This window comes from Mobula birostris, chromosome 10 (assembly GCF_030028105.1).
Source record: "Mobula birostris isolate sMobBir1 chromosome 10, sMobBir1.hap1, whole genome shotgun sequence".
NCBI lineage: Eukaryota > Metazoa > Chordata > Chondrichthyes > Myliobatiformes > Myliobatidae > Mobula > Mobula birostris.
This window is the reverse complement of record NC_092379.1, coordinates 132,028,389-132,045,226: the sequence shown is the minus strand read 5'-3', so window position 1 is coordinate 132,045,226 and position 16,838 is coordinate 132,028,389. Positions and strand designations below refer to the sequence as shown.

General features: G+C 41.4%; 1 protein-coding gene and 1 long non-coding RNA gene across 11 annotated transcripts in view; one reads left to right on the top strand and one right to left on the bottom strand.

Moving 5' to 3' along the window:
• Nucleotides 1-16,838, top strand: part of LOC140204351 (CD99 antigen-like protein 2) — a 269,749-nt gene that overhangs the window by 163,116 nt on the left and 89,795 nt on the right. For all 10 annotated transcript variants that reach the window (XR_011887593.1, XR_011887594.1, XM_072271013.1 and 7 more), the window contains exons 4-5: nucleotides 2,831-2,947; nucleotides 8,261-8,353. Coding sequence is in view for 8 of the 10 variants with exons in the window: in XM_072271013.1 (XP_072127114.1) it covers nucleotides 2,831-2,947; nucleotides 8,261-8,353 (210 nt within the window). In the remaining 2 variants the exon portion in view is untranslated. The remainder of the gene's footprint in view (nucleotides 1-2,830; nucleotides 2,948-8,260; nucleotides 8,354-16,838) is intronic.
• LOC140204352 (uncharacterized) overlaps nucleotides 11,579-16,838 on the bottom strand; it is a 40,095-nt gene continuing 34,835 nt past the window's right edge. The window contains exon 3 of the long non-coding RNA XR_011887595.1: nucleotides 11,579-11,848. This is a non-coding gene — a long non-coding RNA (uncharacterized lncRNA). The remainder of the gene's footprint in view (nucleotides 11,849-16,838) is intronic.

Here is a 16,838-nt window from a genome sequence, read left to right as displayed (position 1 = left end):
AGATCCCTCTGATCCTCCACACTGCCAAGAGTCTTACCATTAATGCTATCTCCTGCCATTATATTTGACCTACCAAAATGATCCACCTCACACTTATCTGGGTTGAACTCCATCTGCCACTTCTCAGCCCAGTATTGCATCCTATCAATGTCCCGCTGGCACCTCCACACTATCTACAACACCACCAACCTTTGTGTCATCAGTAAATTTACTAACCCATCCCTCCACTTCCTCATCCAGGTCATTTATAAAAGTCACGAAGAGAAGGGGTCCTACAACAGAACTCTGAGGCACACTGCTGGTCACCAACCTCCATGCAGAATATGACCTGTCTACAACCACTCTTTGCCTTCTGTGGGCAAGCCAGTTCTGGATCCACAAAGCAAGGTCCCCTTGGATCCCATACCTCCTTACTTTCTCAATAAGCCTTGCATGGGGTACCTTATCAAATGCTTTGCTGAAATCCATATACACTACATCTACTGCTCTACATTCATCAATGTGTTTAGTCACATCCTCAAAAAAGTTCAAACAGGCTTGGAAGGCACGACTTGCCTTTGACAAAGCCATGCTGACTATTCCTAATCATATTATGCCTCTCCAAATATTCATAAATCCTGCCTCTCAGGATCTTTTCCATTAACCTACCAACCACTGAAGTAAGACTCACTGGTCTAAAATTTCCTGGGCTATCTTTACTCCCTTTCTTAAATAAGGGAATAACATCTGCAAACGTCCAATCTTCCAGAACCTCTCCTGTCCCCATTGATGATGCAAAGATCATTGCCAGAGGCTCAGCAATCTCCTCCCTCACCTCCAACAGTAGCCTGGGGTACATCTGCAACTTATCCAACTTGATGCTTTCCAAAAGCTCCAGCACATCCTCCTTCTTAATGTCTATATGCTCAAGCTTTTCAATCCGCGGTAAGTCATCCCTACAATCGCCAAGATCCTTTTCCGTAGTGAATGCTGAAACAAAGTATTCATTAAGTACCTCTGTTATCTCCTCCGATTCCATACACACTTTTCCACTGTCACACTTGATTGATCTTATTCTCTCACATCTTATCCTCTTGCTCTTCACATACTTATAGAATGCCTTAAGGTTTTCCTTAATCCTGCCCACCACGGCCTTCTCATGGTCCCTTCTGGCTCTCCTAATTTCATTCTTAAGCTCCTTCCTGCTAACCTTATAATCTTCTAGATCTCTATCATTACCTAGTTTTTTGAAGCTTTTGTGAGCTTTTCTTTCCTTCTTGACTAGATTTTCAAGAGCCTTTGTACACCATGGTTCCTGTACCCTACCATCCATTCCCCTGTCTCACTGGAATGTACTTATGCAGAATGCCATGCAAATATCCCCTGAACATTTGCCACATTTCTGCCATACATTTCCCTGAGAACATCTGTTCCCAATTTATGCTTCCAAGTTCTTGACTAATAGCGTCATATTTCCCTTTACTCAAATTAAACACTTTCCTAACTTGTCTGTTCCTATTTCTCTCCAATGCTGTGGTAAAGGAGATAGAATTGTGATCACTATCTCCAAAATGCTGTCCCACTGAGAGACCTGACACCTGACCAGGTTCATTTCCCAATACCAAATCAAGTACAGCTTCTCCTCTTGTAGGCTTAGAAACATAGAAAACCTACAGCACAATACAGGCCCTTCGGCCCACAAAGCTGTGCTGAACATGGGGAAAAGCCCCTGACTATCCCCGTGATCAATGCCTCTCATCATCTTATCTACATATTGTGTCAGGAAACCTTCCTGAATACACCTAACAAACATTGGAGAGAGATAGGAACAGACAAGTTAGGAAAGTGTTTAACTGGAGTAAAGGGAAATATGAGGCTATCAGACAAGAACTTGGAAGCATAAATTGGGAACAGATGTTCTCAGGGAAATGTATGGCAGAAATGTGGTAAATGTTCAGGGGATATTTGCGTGGCGTTCTGCATAAGTACATTCCAATGAGACGGAAAGGATGGTAGGGTACAGGAACCGTGGTGCACAAAGGCTGTTGAAAATCTAGTCAAGAAGAGAAGAAAAGCTTACAAAACCCCTTGCTTTAGGGAAATGCCAATCGATATTTGGGAAATTAAAATCTTCCACCACGACAACCCTGTTATTATTACTGACCATATATTTACAATCTTCACTAATTTAGCTAATTTGAACAATAATCAATCATTTCGCTATTTCACTAATTTAGTTTTGTTGTTTTGTTACCACTATAAGATTATCTGTCTTTGCTGATTTCATAATAAAGGACCAAACATACTACTTTTCTCATTTTTGTTTGCAATTGTCTCTCTGATCTGGCTCCTCTCTAATATTTTTGTGGCCTTTGAATTCCTGTGTAAGGTCACCTTTATATAAATCAACCTCATTTTTTGTTTGATAATGCTGACAAGAACTACATGGATATATTCTGTGAAATCCGGTCATAAATAATTTCCAGACTACGTTTCAGAAATCCATCATGAGACCATAAGATATAGGAGCAGAATTAGGCCATTTGGCCCATCATGGCTGATCCATTTTCCTCTCAACCCCAATCTCCTGCCTTCTCCCTGTATCCCTTCATGCCCTGACTAACTTAAGAGTCTATCCACCTCTGCCTTTAAAATACCCAATGACTTGGCCTCCACAGTTGCCTGTGACAGCAAACTTCTCAGATTCACCATTCGTGGCTAAAGAAATTCCTCCTTATCTGCATTCTAAAAGGATACATCCATTGATGTATTCCTAATATGTTTGACTTGTGAGAACATTCTTTTCCCACTGTTCTAGTTTAATTGTTGACTTACATATATTTTCTTCCAGGGGATTTTGATCTCAAAGATCTGTTGGACTTTGACACCCCTACAGACAAGCAAACAACAACTAAACCTCCCAGGAGCATGACAACTACCAAAGCACCAAAGAAAGGAGGGGACAATGGTAAGTCAGTCAGATTGACTTAAACTTGAAAGGATTGGGGCAACAAGCAAAGTGATGGAGGAGCTCAACAGGTCAGATGCTCCACGTCTCAATGAGTTCCAGATTCCAGTATTTGAGTCTCTCGTGTCTCCATCTTGAATGTAATGGACTGAGCTTCTAAAATTTTCCTGGTAAAGAAAAATAATGTGGGCCGGTTGTCTGCTTCTCCACCCCCCTCATCTTTCCAACTTGTTTATGTAAGAGTGTTAATATAGTAAAATGTTCCAGAAGCACCATCAAATAAAATCTGACACTCCACCATGTAATGAGATATTGACATGGGTTGTGGGTTTTCACAAATAAGACAGTGGAGGCGGTTTATGTTTAGAAATAAATGAAGCAATTCACTAACTGAACTCCAAAAAAACTGAACACAAAGTGCAGTACAAGTCCTTTACGTAATTAGCTCATCATGTCAGACCAGCCTCTTAATATGAACCCCAACCCAATGCCAGTGGTTTTGATCGTTACCTGACAGGGTGACCAAAGTCTTTCAGAGATGTAGCTTTAAGGAGCATCATTAAAGTAGGAAAGGGAGTATGGGAACAGTATGCCTGGTAATTACAGAGTCCTTCCTGTAGAAGATGTGGCTGCAAGGTGAAATATGCAAACTGTTCTGAGTACTACATGTATTTCAGGCAACGTTCCCACTAAGCTACGTGGGTGTACGGCAGCTGGAATTTTCTTTTAGTATAATTTTTAAATCTATGTAAATATAATTGTGAAATACCCCATAATTAATTATATGTTAATGAATATAATCCATAAATTTTCTAAATAATAAATGTACCACAACCTTTATTTTGAAACATTTGAGAGCTTCAACGTATTTACATTGTCAGTGTCTCAAGTTACAACACTGTTACAAATTATAACATTAAACCCAGAATGGAAGTTGGGAGCTCATTTTTAACAAACCGTTAGCCTGCTGAATGCAGACGCCATCTAGTCAAAACATTTTACTTTTACCTTTGTGCCTGTCAGTTGTTTTGACTGCCTGACATCATTTACTTCTGTTGTGAGCTGTGATTTGTGTTTGTGTCTAAGTTCTAAGTTCAGGTTTAATTATCTTTCAACCATACATGAATAGGTTCAATAGGTACATTTAATGTCAGAGAAATGTATACAATATACATCATGAATACCCATGAATACAGCTAATGAAACACCATTATTCCAGGGCCAAGGTGAAAACACAGTACCAATAGTCATACACAGCACAAAGCACATAGAGCACACATAAGATAGCAAGCATATATAAGATATCAGTAAAATACAGTAAAATCCTGAGTCCATGAACGTTGCAGCAATCTGCAATCGAACACAATACAGCTTGTCTTCTGCTGAGCGAACACTGGGGGGCAACATCGACTCCAGTTTGGATGCCATGCAACACCACCTTCAGTGGAGCGCACCGACTCCCACACCATCTGGCTTCATCTATCACCTTTGAGCTTGTACTCATTCCCTCCCCCTCCCCACAACTTCTTCTGGCTTCTTCACCCTTCCTTTCCAGTCCTCTCAAAGGATTTCAGCCCAAAACATCGACTGTTTATTCCTTTCCGTTGATGCTGCCTGATCTGCTGAGCTCCTCCAGCATTTTGTATGTGCTACTCTGGATTTCCAGCATCTGCAGGATCTCTTGTGCATATAAGTTCCTCGTTGGGCATAACAGGATAGATGTTCACTTATAAGACTCAAATGTGTCAACATAGTTACAGGATAAGGGAGCAGTCATTTAAAACAAAAGATGTGCTTTAGAATTTCTTCCCACAAACAGTGGTGAATATCTGGACTTCTCTGCCCCTGACCGTTCAGCAGACTAGATCAGGTATTTAAGGAGGATGTTTGTAGTTTTTTTCAAAAAATTGGGGAATTGAAATCTGCATTCAGTGATCACTTCATAAGGTACACCTGCAAATTAATGCAATTATCTAGTCGGTCAAACATGTGGCAGCAACTCAATGCATAAAAGCATGCAGACATAGTCAAGAGGTTCGTTGTTCTTCGGACTAAACATCAGAATGGGGAGCAAATGTGATCTAAGTAACTTTGACCATAGAATCACAAACGAGAAAATCCGTAGATGCCGGAAATCCAAGCAACACACACAAAATGCTGGAGGAACTCAGCATCTATGGAAAAGAGTACAGTACACTTGATGTTCAATCCAAGGCCCTTCATCAGGACCATGGAATGATTGTTGGTGCCATATGGGGTGCTTTGAGTATCTCAGAAACTGCTGATCTCCTGAGATTTTCATGCACAACCGTCTCTAGAGTTTACAGAGAATGGTGTGAAAAAATTTTTAAAAAGCATCCAGTGAGCGGCAGTTCTGTGGGCAGAAACACTTTGTTAATGAGAGAGGTCAGAGGAGAATGGCCAGATTGGTTCAAGCTGACAGAAAGGTGACAGTGACTCAAATAACCCCCATGTTACAACAGTGATGTGCAGCTGAGCATCTCTGAACGTACAACATGTTGAACCTCGAAGTGGATGGTCTACATCAGCAGAAGACGAGGAACATGGACAGTGGCCACTTTATTAGCTACTGAGGCCCAGATAATTTATCCTTTTCCCATTGCTTCCTGTACAGACAATCAGAAGCTTTCTGGGTACAGTCAGTATTATAAGGCAGGGAAACCAAGTAGCCATTCAGATACAGCAAGACCCAGAAGGACAGTATGACAATTAACTAGTTCGGTCCATCTTGTTGAATTGGAAAGAGATCAACCCTCCTACAGTATTTCATTGGTTTTCACAAACTATGGTGTGTCTGAATTTGGAGAAAATTAGAAGTGCAGTTTATGACCCTTGTATTAAGTTTGAAAAAATTTGGAGGCCATTTATTCAGCATTTTCATTTGATGTAATTTGATCATTTCCAAACTGGTTTTATTTCTCTGTACTGTTGTTGGAGGGGAATGGAGGCGTCGACGCTGAGGTTTTCTTCTTTTCCATTTTTAAGTTGTTAGTTTTGCCCAAGTCTTTTAGTTTAGTTTAGTTTTTTTTTCTTTTGGGATGGGTTTTTTTTTTCTTTTTTTTGTCTTTTTTCTTTTTTTTTGCTTTATATTATCCGTGATCAGTTCTACATGTATGGGAGTTTTGGTAATTTCCACTATTTGGTTTTGCAATTACTCTTTTTTTAAATGTAACAATACATCTCATATTATCTGTATTATTGCTATGTTTTGTTTCTATATTTTGAAATTAATAAAAAGATTGAAAAAGAAAGACAATTAACTAGTTCATTTATCTTAATGATGCTAATTGAAAGAGAGACTCTCCTGTTCCTCTTTGTATATTGCCATTAAATATTCACTTGAGATAGTAGTGTGGCAAAGTTTAACATTGTGCCTGAAAGGTTGCAGCTGCTATGCTCTGTCTTGCCTTCCACTGACTCCAGCCAATACTGTGTCTTACATTCGGGCTTAAACCCATGACCGAGCCTGAAACAGTTAGTCTGAATCAGAATCAGAATCAGGTTTAATATCATTGACATGTGTCATGAAATTTGTTATTTTACAGCATCAGTACAATGTAATACATTAAAAGGCTATAAATTATGATGATAAATATATTTTAAAAATCAAATTAGTGCAAAAAGAGAGCAAAAATAGTGAGGTTGTTTGTGTCCATTCAGAAATCTGATGGCAGAGGGGAAGAAGCTGTTTCTAATACATTGAGACTTGTCAAAACTTTGAGGTTTTTGAAGTCTCGTGGGGATTGGCCAGTACAGCAGACAGTTAAAATAGGCGAGTAAATTCCACCTAATCAGATTAGCAAGTCAATACCAAAGTCAGGTTTGAGTCATGGAAGTTAGTGATATGATGGAAATGAAACTCTTAACTTCTTTCTTTCCAATCCTGATGAAGGGTCTCAGTCCAAAACATTGTCTGTTTATTCACTTCCATGGATGCTGCCTGATCTGCTGAGTTCCTCCTGCATTTTGTGTGTGCTTGCCTTGGACTTTTCCAGCATCTGCAGGTTTTCTCTGTTTGTGTGTGTTTGCCTCTTCTCTTGAACAAGCTTCAGCAATTTTGAATCAAGTTCATCTCTAAGGAACTAAAGCACCTACCCCATTCACCCTGACCATGGACTGTTCAGCCTACTCTCATCAGGGAAGAGGCTACAGAGCGTCCACAGCAGGACCACCAACTTAGAAACATACTTCCCCCAAGCCATCAGGCTGAACAACACCTCCACCCATTAACCCATCCCACCTGCCACTACATTCACATCAGCTACACCTCTCCACAGCTCCTCATCTCCCTTTATTCTCCCCTAGTGCATTGCCACTTTACACTTACACTCCACACCTCATATCTATGCTGACACAGTCACTAACCTACAGCCACATGCATTACATTGTGTTTATAAATCCTTTTATATTTATATTTATTGTGTTCTGTATGCTTATTTTGTTTTTTTTTGTGCTGCATCAGATCCAGAGTAACAATCATTTTGTTCTTCTTTACACTTGTGTGCTGAAGAATGACAGTAAAATATCTTAAATCTTGATAAAGGTATTAATTTTGTTGGCTGTGAAATTAAAGGAGACACCCTTCTGTATAGTGCAATCCCGCAACTCGAGTCTGATGCTCTTGTAAGAGGTTGGGTATTGGTGGGTCCTCAGGTGCCTGTAGAGGCTGATCCGGGATCCAGTGTGGCCAGGAGTAAGCGGTGGCCATGTTTGGGTCTTTTTGCTTGTTCAGTCTCTCCTTTCACAGCTGCCACTTCTTCTGTGCAGCACGGCAGAGGTCGCTCTTATGTAGCACAGCTCCCTCTTGAACAGATTTCCTCCACATGTGTCTACTGAGTGCAATATCTTCCCAGTTTTTAGATGTAATGATGAATTTCCTCAGGCTGATTTTCATGTTACCTTTGAAGTGTTTCCTTTGCCCACCAGGGGCTCCCTGACCTTCCTTCATCTGGGAGTAAAGGATCTGTTTGGGGAGGCGTGAGTTGGGCCTGATCTGTCCATCGGAGTTGGTGTTGTTTTATCGTGATGGAGATGCTGTTCATGTTGGCCTCCTCCAGTACACTAATGTTACTGTGTCAGTCCTTCCAGTTGAAGCTCAAAATCTATGAGAGACAAAAAACAAATAGACTAACCTGCTGGGTTCAAATCCCCTTTTCCTAGCACTCTCACATCATCGTTTCTTTATCTTGAAAATGTCTCCGTGAACCTTTAATGCCAAAGCTTTTATTTTTGTGTGATTTCAATAACAATTGTAGTTATCCTACACAAATCTCTTTCCCTCTGTTTCTGTAGATGATCTTGGCTGGTTGGATTTGCTTCAAACTACCAAATCACCTCATAAAACCACAAAGGCACCCAAAACCACCAAAAAAACACCAAAGAAGGGTAAGTCACTTTCCTCAATGCCTTATCTTTAGATGGTAAAGCAGTGAAAAGGAGTCTGGTGAAACGTGGTTCCTCATTCAGAGGACTGCAAGGTGAATGTTGACAGTAAACTTCCAGCCCACGATGTTGTGCTGACCTTTTAGCCTGCTCTAAGCACAATCCGACCCGTCCCTCCTACGTAGCCCTCCATCTTTCTATCATCCATATGCCTAAAAAGTTCTTAGATGTCCCAAATGTATTTGCCTCTACCACTACTCCTGGCAGCGCATTCCACACACCCACCACTCTGTGTAAAAAAAAACTTACTTCTGACATCCCTTTTATGCTTTCCTTCAATCACCTTAAAATGAAGCCCCTCATATTAGCAACTGATGCCATTAGCTATGACCCTCAGTATCTCCACCATCTTGTACAGCCACACAGACGCTCTGAGATATCTGTGCTTCTCCTAGCTCCTTCATATACGTCCCCAAATTTAATTGTCATTTGGCAGCCCTGCCTTCAGCTGCTAAGGCCAGGAAGTTCTTAAAACTTAACAAACCACACCATATGTTCTGAAATAGTAAAAAAAAAAACAGAATGTGATAATCCCTAAAATTTAATCCTGTGAGTCCATCTATCATGTAATGGTAGTCCTCAGGACTGAATTAAGTCTTCTTGATGGACCTTTTATGAGATCCATCGAGAAGAGCAAAGGGCTTATTTGACTGCATGTAATACTCTCCCTTTGTACTTCAACCTCTAGGTAAGGAGTTTCCAATCTTTTGTTATGCCATGGACCCCTACCATTAATTCAAAGGTCCGTGGATCCCAAGTTGGGAACCCTTGTTCTAGATCTAAGTCCCACTTTCCTTTTAACTTTTATGATTGCTTTTTGTGCCTACAACATGCTAAGCTTTTCCGAATCTTCACTTTTTCCTACCTTTCCATAATCCAGAAAATACTTGGATCTATCCTTTATAAATCTAAGTATCTTACATTTGCCTCACTGAAATCCGTTTGCTGTAGCTTTGCTCATTTATGTAATCCAGCAACATCATAGAGTCATAAAGCACTATAGCAGAGAAGCAGGCCTTTTGGCCCATCTAGTATGTGCCAAACTATTATCCTGTCGAGTCACAACCTTGTAACCTATTCCATGATCAATCTAGCCCTTCCCTCCTACATAGCCCATAACCCTCCATTTTTCTTTCAATCCATGTGCCTATCTAAGAGTATTTTAAATATCTCCAGTGTATCTGCCTCTACCACCACACCTGCCAGTGTATTCCACACACCCATCCCTGTGTAAAATACCTACCTCTGGCATCTCCCTCAGACCTTCCTCTACTCACCTTAACAAGTATGTCCTCTGGTATTAGCCATCAGCACCCTGGGGAAAAGGAACTGACTCTCCACTCCACATACGCCTCTAAGAGACATAGAGTACTACATGCCAAACTATTATTCCCATTGACCTGCACCTGGACCATAGCCCTCCATGCACATCCCATCCACGTACTTATCCAAACTTCTCTCAAATGTTGAAAGCAACCCTGCATCCAGCACTTTCACTGTCAGCACCCTGGAGTTCCCCCTCAGAATTCCAATAGACATTAGACATTTCACCTTTCACCCTTAACCCATGACCTTGAGTTCTAGTCTCATCCATTCTCAGTGGAAAATTACTCCATCTCTACATATTATTTTAATCACTTATAACTTTTTACTTGCCTCTAGAGACATCACATTTTTCTACTTAAAATGCATTATTACCATCTTCAGCCAACTTCCTGCCCAAGTATCTATTTCCTTCCTTTATCTAACAGTCTCAAATGGGGCGCTTTCTGACATGCTTCCTAGAAGTTTACAAGATAATTGTAGTAAAATAAAGGCATCTGTTAGTCTTATGAGACCATGGATCTGGAAAGTCTTCACTCTCCAGGGCACAGGCCTGGGCAAGGTTGTATGGAAGACCAGCAGTTGCCCATGCTGCAAGTCTCCCCTCTCCACGACACCAATGTTGTCCAAGGGAAGGGCATTAGGACTCATACAGTGTTGTCGCAGAGCACTGTGTGATTAAGTGCCTTGCTCAAGGACACAACACGTTGCCTCGGCTGGGGCTGGAACTCACGACCTTCAGGTAGCTAGTCCAATGCCTTAACCACTTGGCCACGTGCCCACACTAATTGTAATAACACACACAAATAACTGGTTCTCCATACAAGTCACATCCTTAAACCTTTCTCTGTCCACTAGTTCAGTCAGCTCCTCAAAAAATCTTAATAGGTTCATCCGGTAATTTGGGACCATCTTCTCTGATCAGCTGAAAGTTTTCAAGAAGTTTGGTGTCTCTAGCCTTAATTATAAACTCAACTAATATCATGATAGCAGGTGTCGGACTAATTGTGTTAATAACTTCCTGGCACCATCCCATACCTACCATTAAGAAATGGCAGAGTGAAATGTGATTCACATTCAGATGCAGATTTATTTATCACATGTGTATCGAAGCATACAGTGAAATGTGTCATTTCTGTAAATAACCAGCACACCCTAAGAACGTGCTGGGGGCAGCCCTCAAATGTCACCAACATTCCGCCGCCAACTTAGCATGCCCTCAGTGTTAGATAGCACAACACAGAACGCAAACAAACCAAAACACTCCAAGCAGTAAAGCAACAGCAGCAAAACTACCCTGTTCCTCCCCTCCCAATACCCCGCACTCACCCACCAACCCACACACACTGTCCTGTAACCCCAGGACAGTCCGTCTTCAGCCTCCAGCTGACTCGTGGATTCATAGACACTGGTCGACTTTCGGTAATGTTGCCAATTTGCTCCTCTATTGAGAGAATGTACAAGGTTATAACTTGAGCAATCCTCTGTGTTCTCACCTGCTTCGTTCAAAATCCCCAGCATAAGAACACTGTGCTGTTGCTGGACTTTAGGTGCCATTGTTTTCTGAATTGCCTTCATTTTGCTGGTGTTAATTTTCATGAGCCCCTGTGATCATTTAAAATTGAAATGCCCAACATGGTGCTCTCATTCTTTAAGTTGCCAACCACATTGTACTTTTAGTTGAATTGTTGTCTGCATTTATTTCCCCTTATACTTTGTGCATTTGTATAAATAATTTTTATTTGGGAACACACACCATATTCTAATCTTATTCTTACATTTCTTGTTTCTCTCTACTGGTTTAATTACATTTGGTTACCCACAAACAGTTCTCACTTTTGGGCGACACAGTAGCTTAGCGGTTAGCGTGGCATGATTACAGCTCGGGGCTTCAGAGTTCAGGTCCAGCGCCGTCTGTAAGTAGTCTGTACATTCCTCCCGTGCGTGCGTGGGTTTCCTGCGGGTGCTCTGGTTTCCTCCCACATGCCAAAGACATACTGGTTAGTAGACTAATTTGTCATTGTAAATTGTCTTGTGATGGGGTTAGGGTTAAATAGCTGGGTTGCTGGGTGGTGCAGCTCGCTGGGCTACAAGGGCCTGTTCCACGATGTATCTCTAAATAAAATAAATAAAGAAAGCACAATTACCTTCATTTCACCTTCATCTCTTAAGTTTCTTACGGATTATTGAAGGCTACGGAATAGGAAAGTCTGGGTACATACGGATAAGACATTGGCTAAGTAACACGTAATGGAGTGAAGGGTGTTTTCAGCTGGAGGGAAGTAGACAGTGGGGATCCTCTGCGCTATTCTTGATATATATTACTGATTTAGAGTAGTGTGTACAGATGACTCAACACTTGGAACAATGAGAAGAAATTGGCAGTAGAATAGGCAAGTAGATGAAATTAATGCTGAGAAATATTTATTTACAATGCCTATAAAATGCATTCACCCTCCCCCCTCCCCCGGAAGTTTTCATGTTTTATTGTTTTACAACACAGAGGATTTAATTTGGCTTTTTTGACAGAAATCAAAAGCAAAGAATCTTTCGTATCAAAGTGAAAATAAACTTCTACAAATTGGTCTAAATTTATTACAATTATTAAACACAAAATAATTTATGCATTATTACTCACCCCCTTTAAGTCAGTATTTAGTAGATGCACCTTTGACAGCAATTACAGCCTTGAGTCTGTGTGGATAGGTCTCTATCGGCTTTGTACATCTAGACACTGCAATTTTTCCCCATTTTTCTTTATAAAAGTGCTCAAGCTCTATCAGATTGCATGGGGATTGTGAGTGAACAGTCCTTCTCAAGTCCAGCCACAAATTCTCGATTCGATTGAGGACTGGACTCTAACTTGGCTGCTCCAGGACATTAACTTTGTTGATTTTAAGCCATTCCAGTGCAGCTTTGGCTTTATGCTTGCAGTCATTGTCTTGCTGGAAAACAAATGTTCTCCCAAGTTGCAGTTCTCTTGCAGACTGCTTCAGGTTTTCCTCCAGGATTTCCCTGTATTTTGTTGCATTCATTTTACCCTCTAACTTCACAAGCCTTCCAGGTCCTGCTGCAGTGAAGCATCCCCACAGCATGATGCAGCCACCACCATGCTTCACAGTAGGGATTGTGAGTTTTTGATGTGCGGTGTTTGGCTTATGCCAAACATAGCATTTAATCTCTGATGGCCAAAGAGTTCAATTTTGGTTTCATCAGACCAAAGACCTTCCAGCTAACTTCAGAGCCTCCCACATGCCTTCTGGGAAACTCTAGCCAAGATGTTGCGAGTTTTTTCAACAGTGGCTTTCTCTTTGCCCTCTCTATAAAGGTGAAGCATCCAGGCAACAGTCGTTGTACGTGTAGTCTCTCCCATCTCAGCCACTGAAGCTTGTAGCTCCTTCAGACTTGTCACAGGTCTCTTGGTTGCCTCCCTCACTAGTTCCCTTCTTACACTGTCACTCAGTTTTTGAAGATAGTCAACTCTAGGCAGATTTACATCTGTGCCATATTCTATCCATTTCTTGATGATTGACTTAACTGTACTCCAAGAGATATTCAGTGACTTGGAAATTTTCTTGGACCCATCTCCTGACTTGTGCTTTTCAATAACCTTTTCGCAGAGTTGCATGGAGTGTTCTTTTGTCTTCATGGTGTAGTTTTTGCCAGGATACTGACTCACCAACAGTTTAGACCTTACAGATACAGGTAAATTTTTACTACAATTAATTGAAACACCTTGACTGCATACAGGTCTCCAGAAACAGATCTCCATTTAACTAATTTTGTGACTACTATGAACAATAGGCTGTACCAGTGATGATTTGGTGTGTCATATTAAGGGTGGGGGGGGATGAATACTTTTGCAATCAATTATTTTGTGTTTTATATTTGTAATTAATTTAGATCACTTTGTAATGATCTGTTTTCACTTTGACACGAAAGAGTCATTTTCTGTTGATCAGTGTCAAAAAACAAATTAATCCACTGTGATTCAATGTTGTAAAACAATAAAACATGAAACTTCCAAGGGCAGTGAATATTTTTATAGGTACATGTAATGTATTTAGGGATACAGCATATTAACAAACCCTTTCTGCCCATCTACACCCATGTGACCAATTAACCTATTAACCCATATGTCTTTGAAATATGGGAGAAAACTAGAGCACCCAGAGGAAACTCAGGTGGTCCGTAAGGTCATAAGGCATGGGTACAGAATTAGGCCATTCGGCCCATTGAGTCTGCTCCACCACTTGATCACATCTGCTTTATTTTCCCTTCCAATCCCATTCTCCTGCCTTCTCGCCATAACCTTTGATGCCTTGACTAATTAAAAACTTAACAACCTCCACTTTAAATAAACCCTTGGCTTCGACAACCATCTGTGGCAATGAATTCCACAGATTCACCTCCCTCTGGCTAAAGAAATTCCTCTTCATATCTATCCTAAAAGGACGTCCTTCTTTTCTGAGTCTGTGCCCTCTGGTTCTACACTCCCCCACTACAGCATGGCACATGTATACAACGCTCCTTCAGTTGACATCTTCTGGATAGATCACGAAACTATATATTTTACTTCTTTTATCTCTTTTACATTTGTTTTTCGACTTGGCCGTGATTCTGGAACTTTTGGAGCCTGTGATTTGCTGTTTGGAGGTCATTTGGGTGTTCCAGCGCTCTGCAGTCTCCAAGGGGATTCTGGGAAACAGAGCCAGCGTGTGCGAACCTTGCGGCAGGCAGACAGCAGGATGGGGCACCGGCTGATGTTCAACTCCATTTCGCCGATTGAAGTGATGAGGGAGATTGAAAGATTGGGGCAAATGCGGAAGTTTGGACATCTACTGGGTGCTTCAGCACCCTGCAGTCCCTGAGAGGATTCCGGGTGGCAGGGGCAGTGTGCACATACCTCATGGTGGGCAGGCTGCAGGATGGCGTGTGGGTCAATGTTTGACTCCATTTTGCCAATTAGATCTTCCGTTGTACGCTGATTAAAGCGACGAAGGAGATTGAAACATCGAGGCAAGTGCGGAGAGCAAGCGCCAGCTGCCTGTCTTTTGATCTCTCTGCTACTGGAGAGGGGAGCCTGTGTGACCTGTTGCCCAGGTTTTCTGTTTTGGATGTGCACATGGACTATAAACTTTTTATTAGTCTTATAGTTTTTTATATTCTGTGTTTTTCACCCGATCTTTCTTTTTTTTGCAGGGAGGGGATTTGGGAGTCGATGTGCCTGTTCCATTTTTATACTTTTTTGTGCAGGAGGAGGGGTTTGGGGGTTGATGTGCCCATTTTTATTTGTTTTTTTGTCAGGGAGGGGTTATTGGGGGGTTAATGATCGTGCTGCCTTTCTTTTCTTTCTTGGTTTCCTGGCTATCTGCAGAAGAAGAATTTCAGAGTTGTATACTTTGATAATAAATGAACTTTTGAAATTTTATTAGTTCGTGAGGTGAATATATAAACTCCTTACAGACAGCTGTGGATTTGAACTATGGTCACTAGCATTACGCAAATTACTATACTAGTATTACATTTTAGTAAGAAGAATGAGACCAATGTAACCCAGGGGCATGCTTTTCGGAGCAGGTAAATATGTAGACTTTGTTGAAATTAGGAGGACAGGTTGAGAAAATGTTTAAAAAGCTGAGGTCATACTGGGCTTTATAAATAGAAGTACAAGAGTGAAAAACTCGTGGAGAACTTTTGTAAAACACTGATTGGGTCACAGGTGGAGTACTGTGTACAGTGAGAATGTGGAGAGAATAGAACTGGCCAGTCATGGTCAGGGTAAATGAGTGTCCGACTCATGACATGGACTTTGTGGCCGAAAGTCCTGTTTCTTTTCTCTATGACATTAAGAGGGGACAATATGTTTACAGAATGAAAGTTGGAATGCACTGGGCAGGATAGCTAGAGGATAGATTCAACTCCAGTGTTCTGGAAGGAACTTGAAAAGTATCTTTAAGAAGAGATTTTGCAGGGCTATGGAGTGAGAGCAGGGGAATGGGTCTCATTGTACTTCTCTTAGATCCACTGGGTTGAATAGCCTCTTTCTGTGGTGTAGTTATTCACAAATGGCTCAGATTTTGTTGGTAAATGCTAATATGGGACTTCCAGCCTTCCTTCCTCATATCTCTGTCTGCTATGTCACTCCATCCCATCGTTCATCTTCCCTTTTGCTCTAGTAATGCTACATATTCAAGCATAGAACATTACTGCACAGTGCAGATCTTCCAGCACACGATGTTGTGCCAACCTTTTAATCTATTCCATCCCATCGTTGATCTTCCCTTTCACTCCAATAACGCTACATATTCAGACACAGAACAGAGAACAGTACAACGCAGTACTGGCCTCTTGCCCCATGATGTTGTGTCAACTTTTTAACCTACTCCAAGATCAGTTTAACCCTTCTTTCACATATAGCCCTCCGTTTTCCTTTCATTCACGTGCCTGTCTAACAGCTTCTTAAATGTCCCTAATGTATCTGTCTCCACCACCAGCCCTGGCAGGGCGTTCCAATGACCTACCACCACTCTCTGTGTCAAAAACTACCTCTGACATCACCCTATACTTTCCCCAATCACCTTAAAATTATGTCCCTTCTACTATCCATTTCCACCCTGGGGGAGAAGGTCTCTGGCTGGCCACTCAACCCAGGCCTCTTATGCTGTACCATCTTTTGTACTTGGGAGAACAGACAGGTTGTTCATTTAACATATCGGGCGGAAGGTGGTGCTGCTGTCTCCCAGTGACTTGCACTTTCAGCATCCCACCTCGGAGGCTGCTCGGGTAGGCTCTCAACTACCACACAGATGGTGAGGCAAATGGGTGTCTTCAAAAGCAAAATAGAAAAGAGAAAAAGGGATAGAAATGATGGAAAGTGGGGATGAGACAGCTGGGACAGGAGGAAACTGTGGAATACCTGGCACTTGGCTTCATTGCCCTTTATCCTATGTGATTTTTATGCCCTCTCATTTCCTCACTGGGAAAATGTCTCTGCCTATCCATTCTATCAATGCCTCTTTTCATCTTGTTACACCTCTATCAGGTTGCCTCTCAATGTCCTTTGTTCTAGTTTCTTGACCATGCCCATAGCAAACCACAGCTC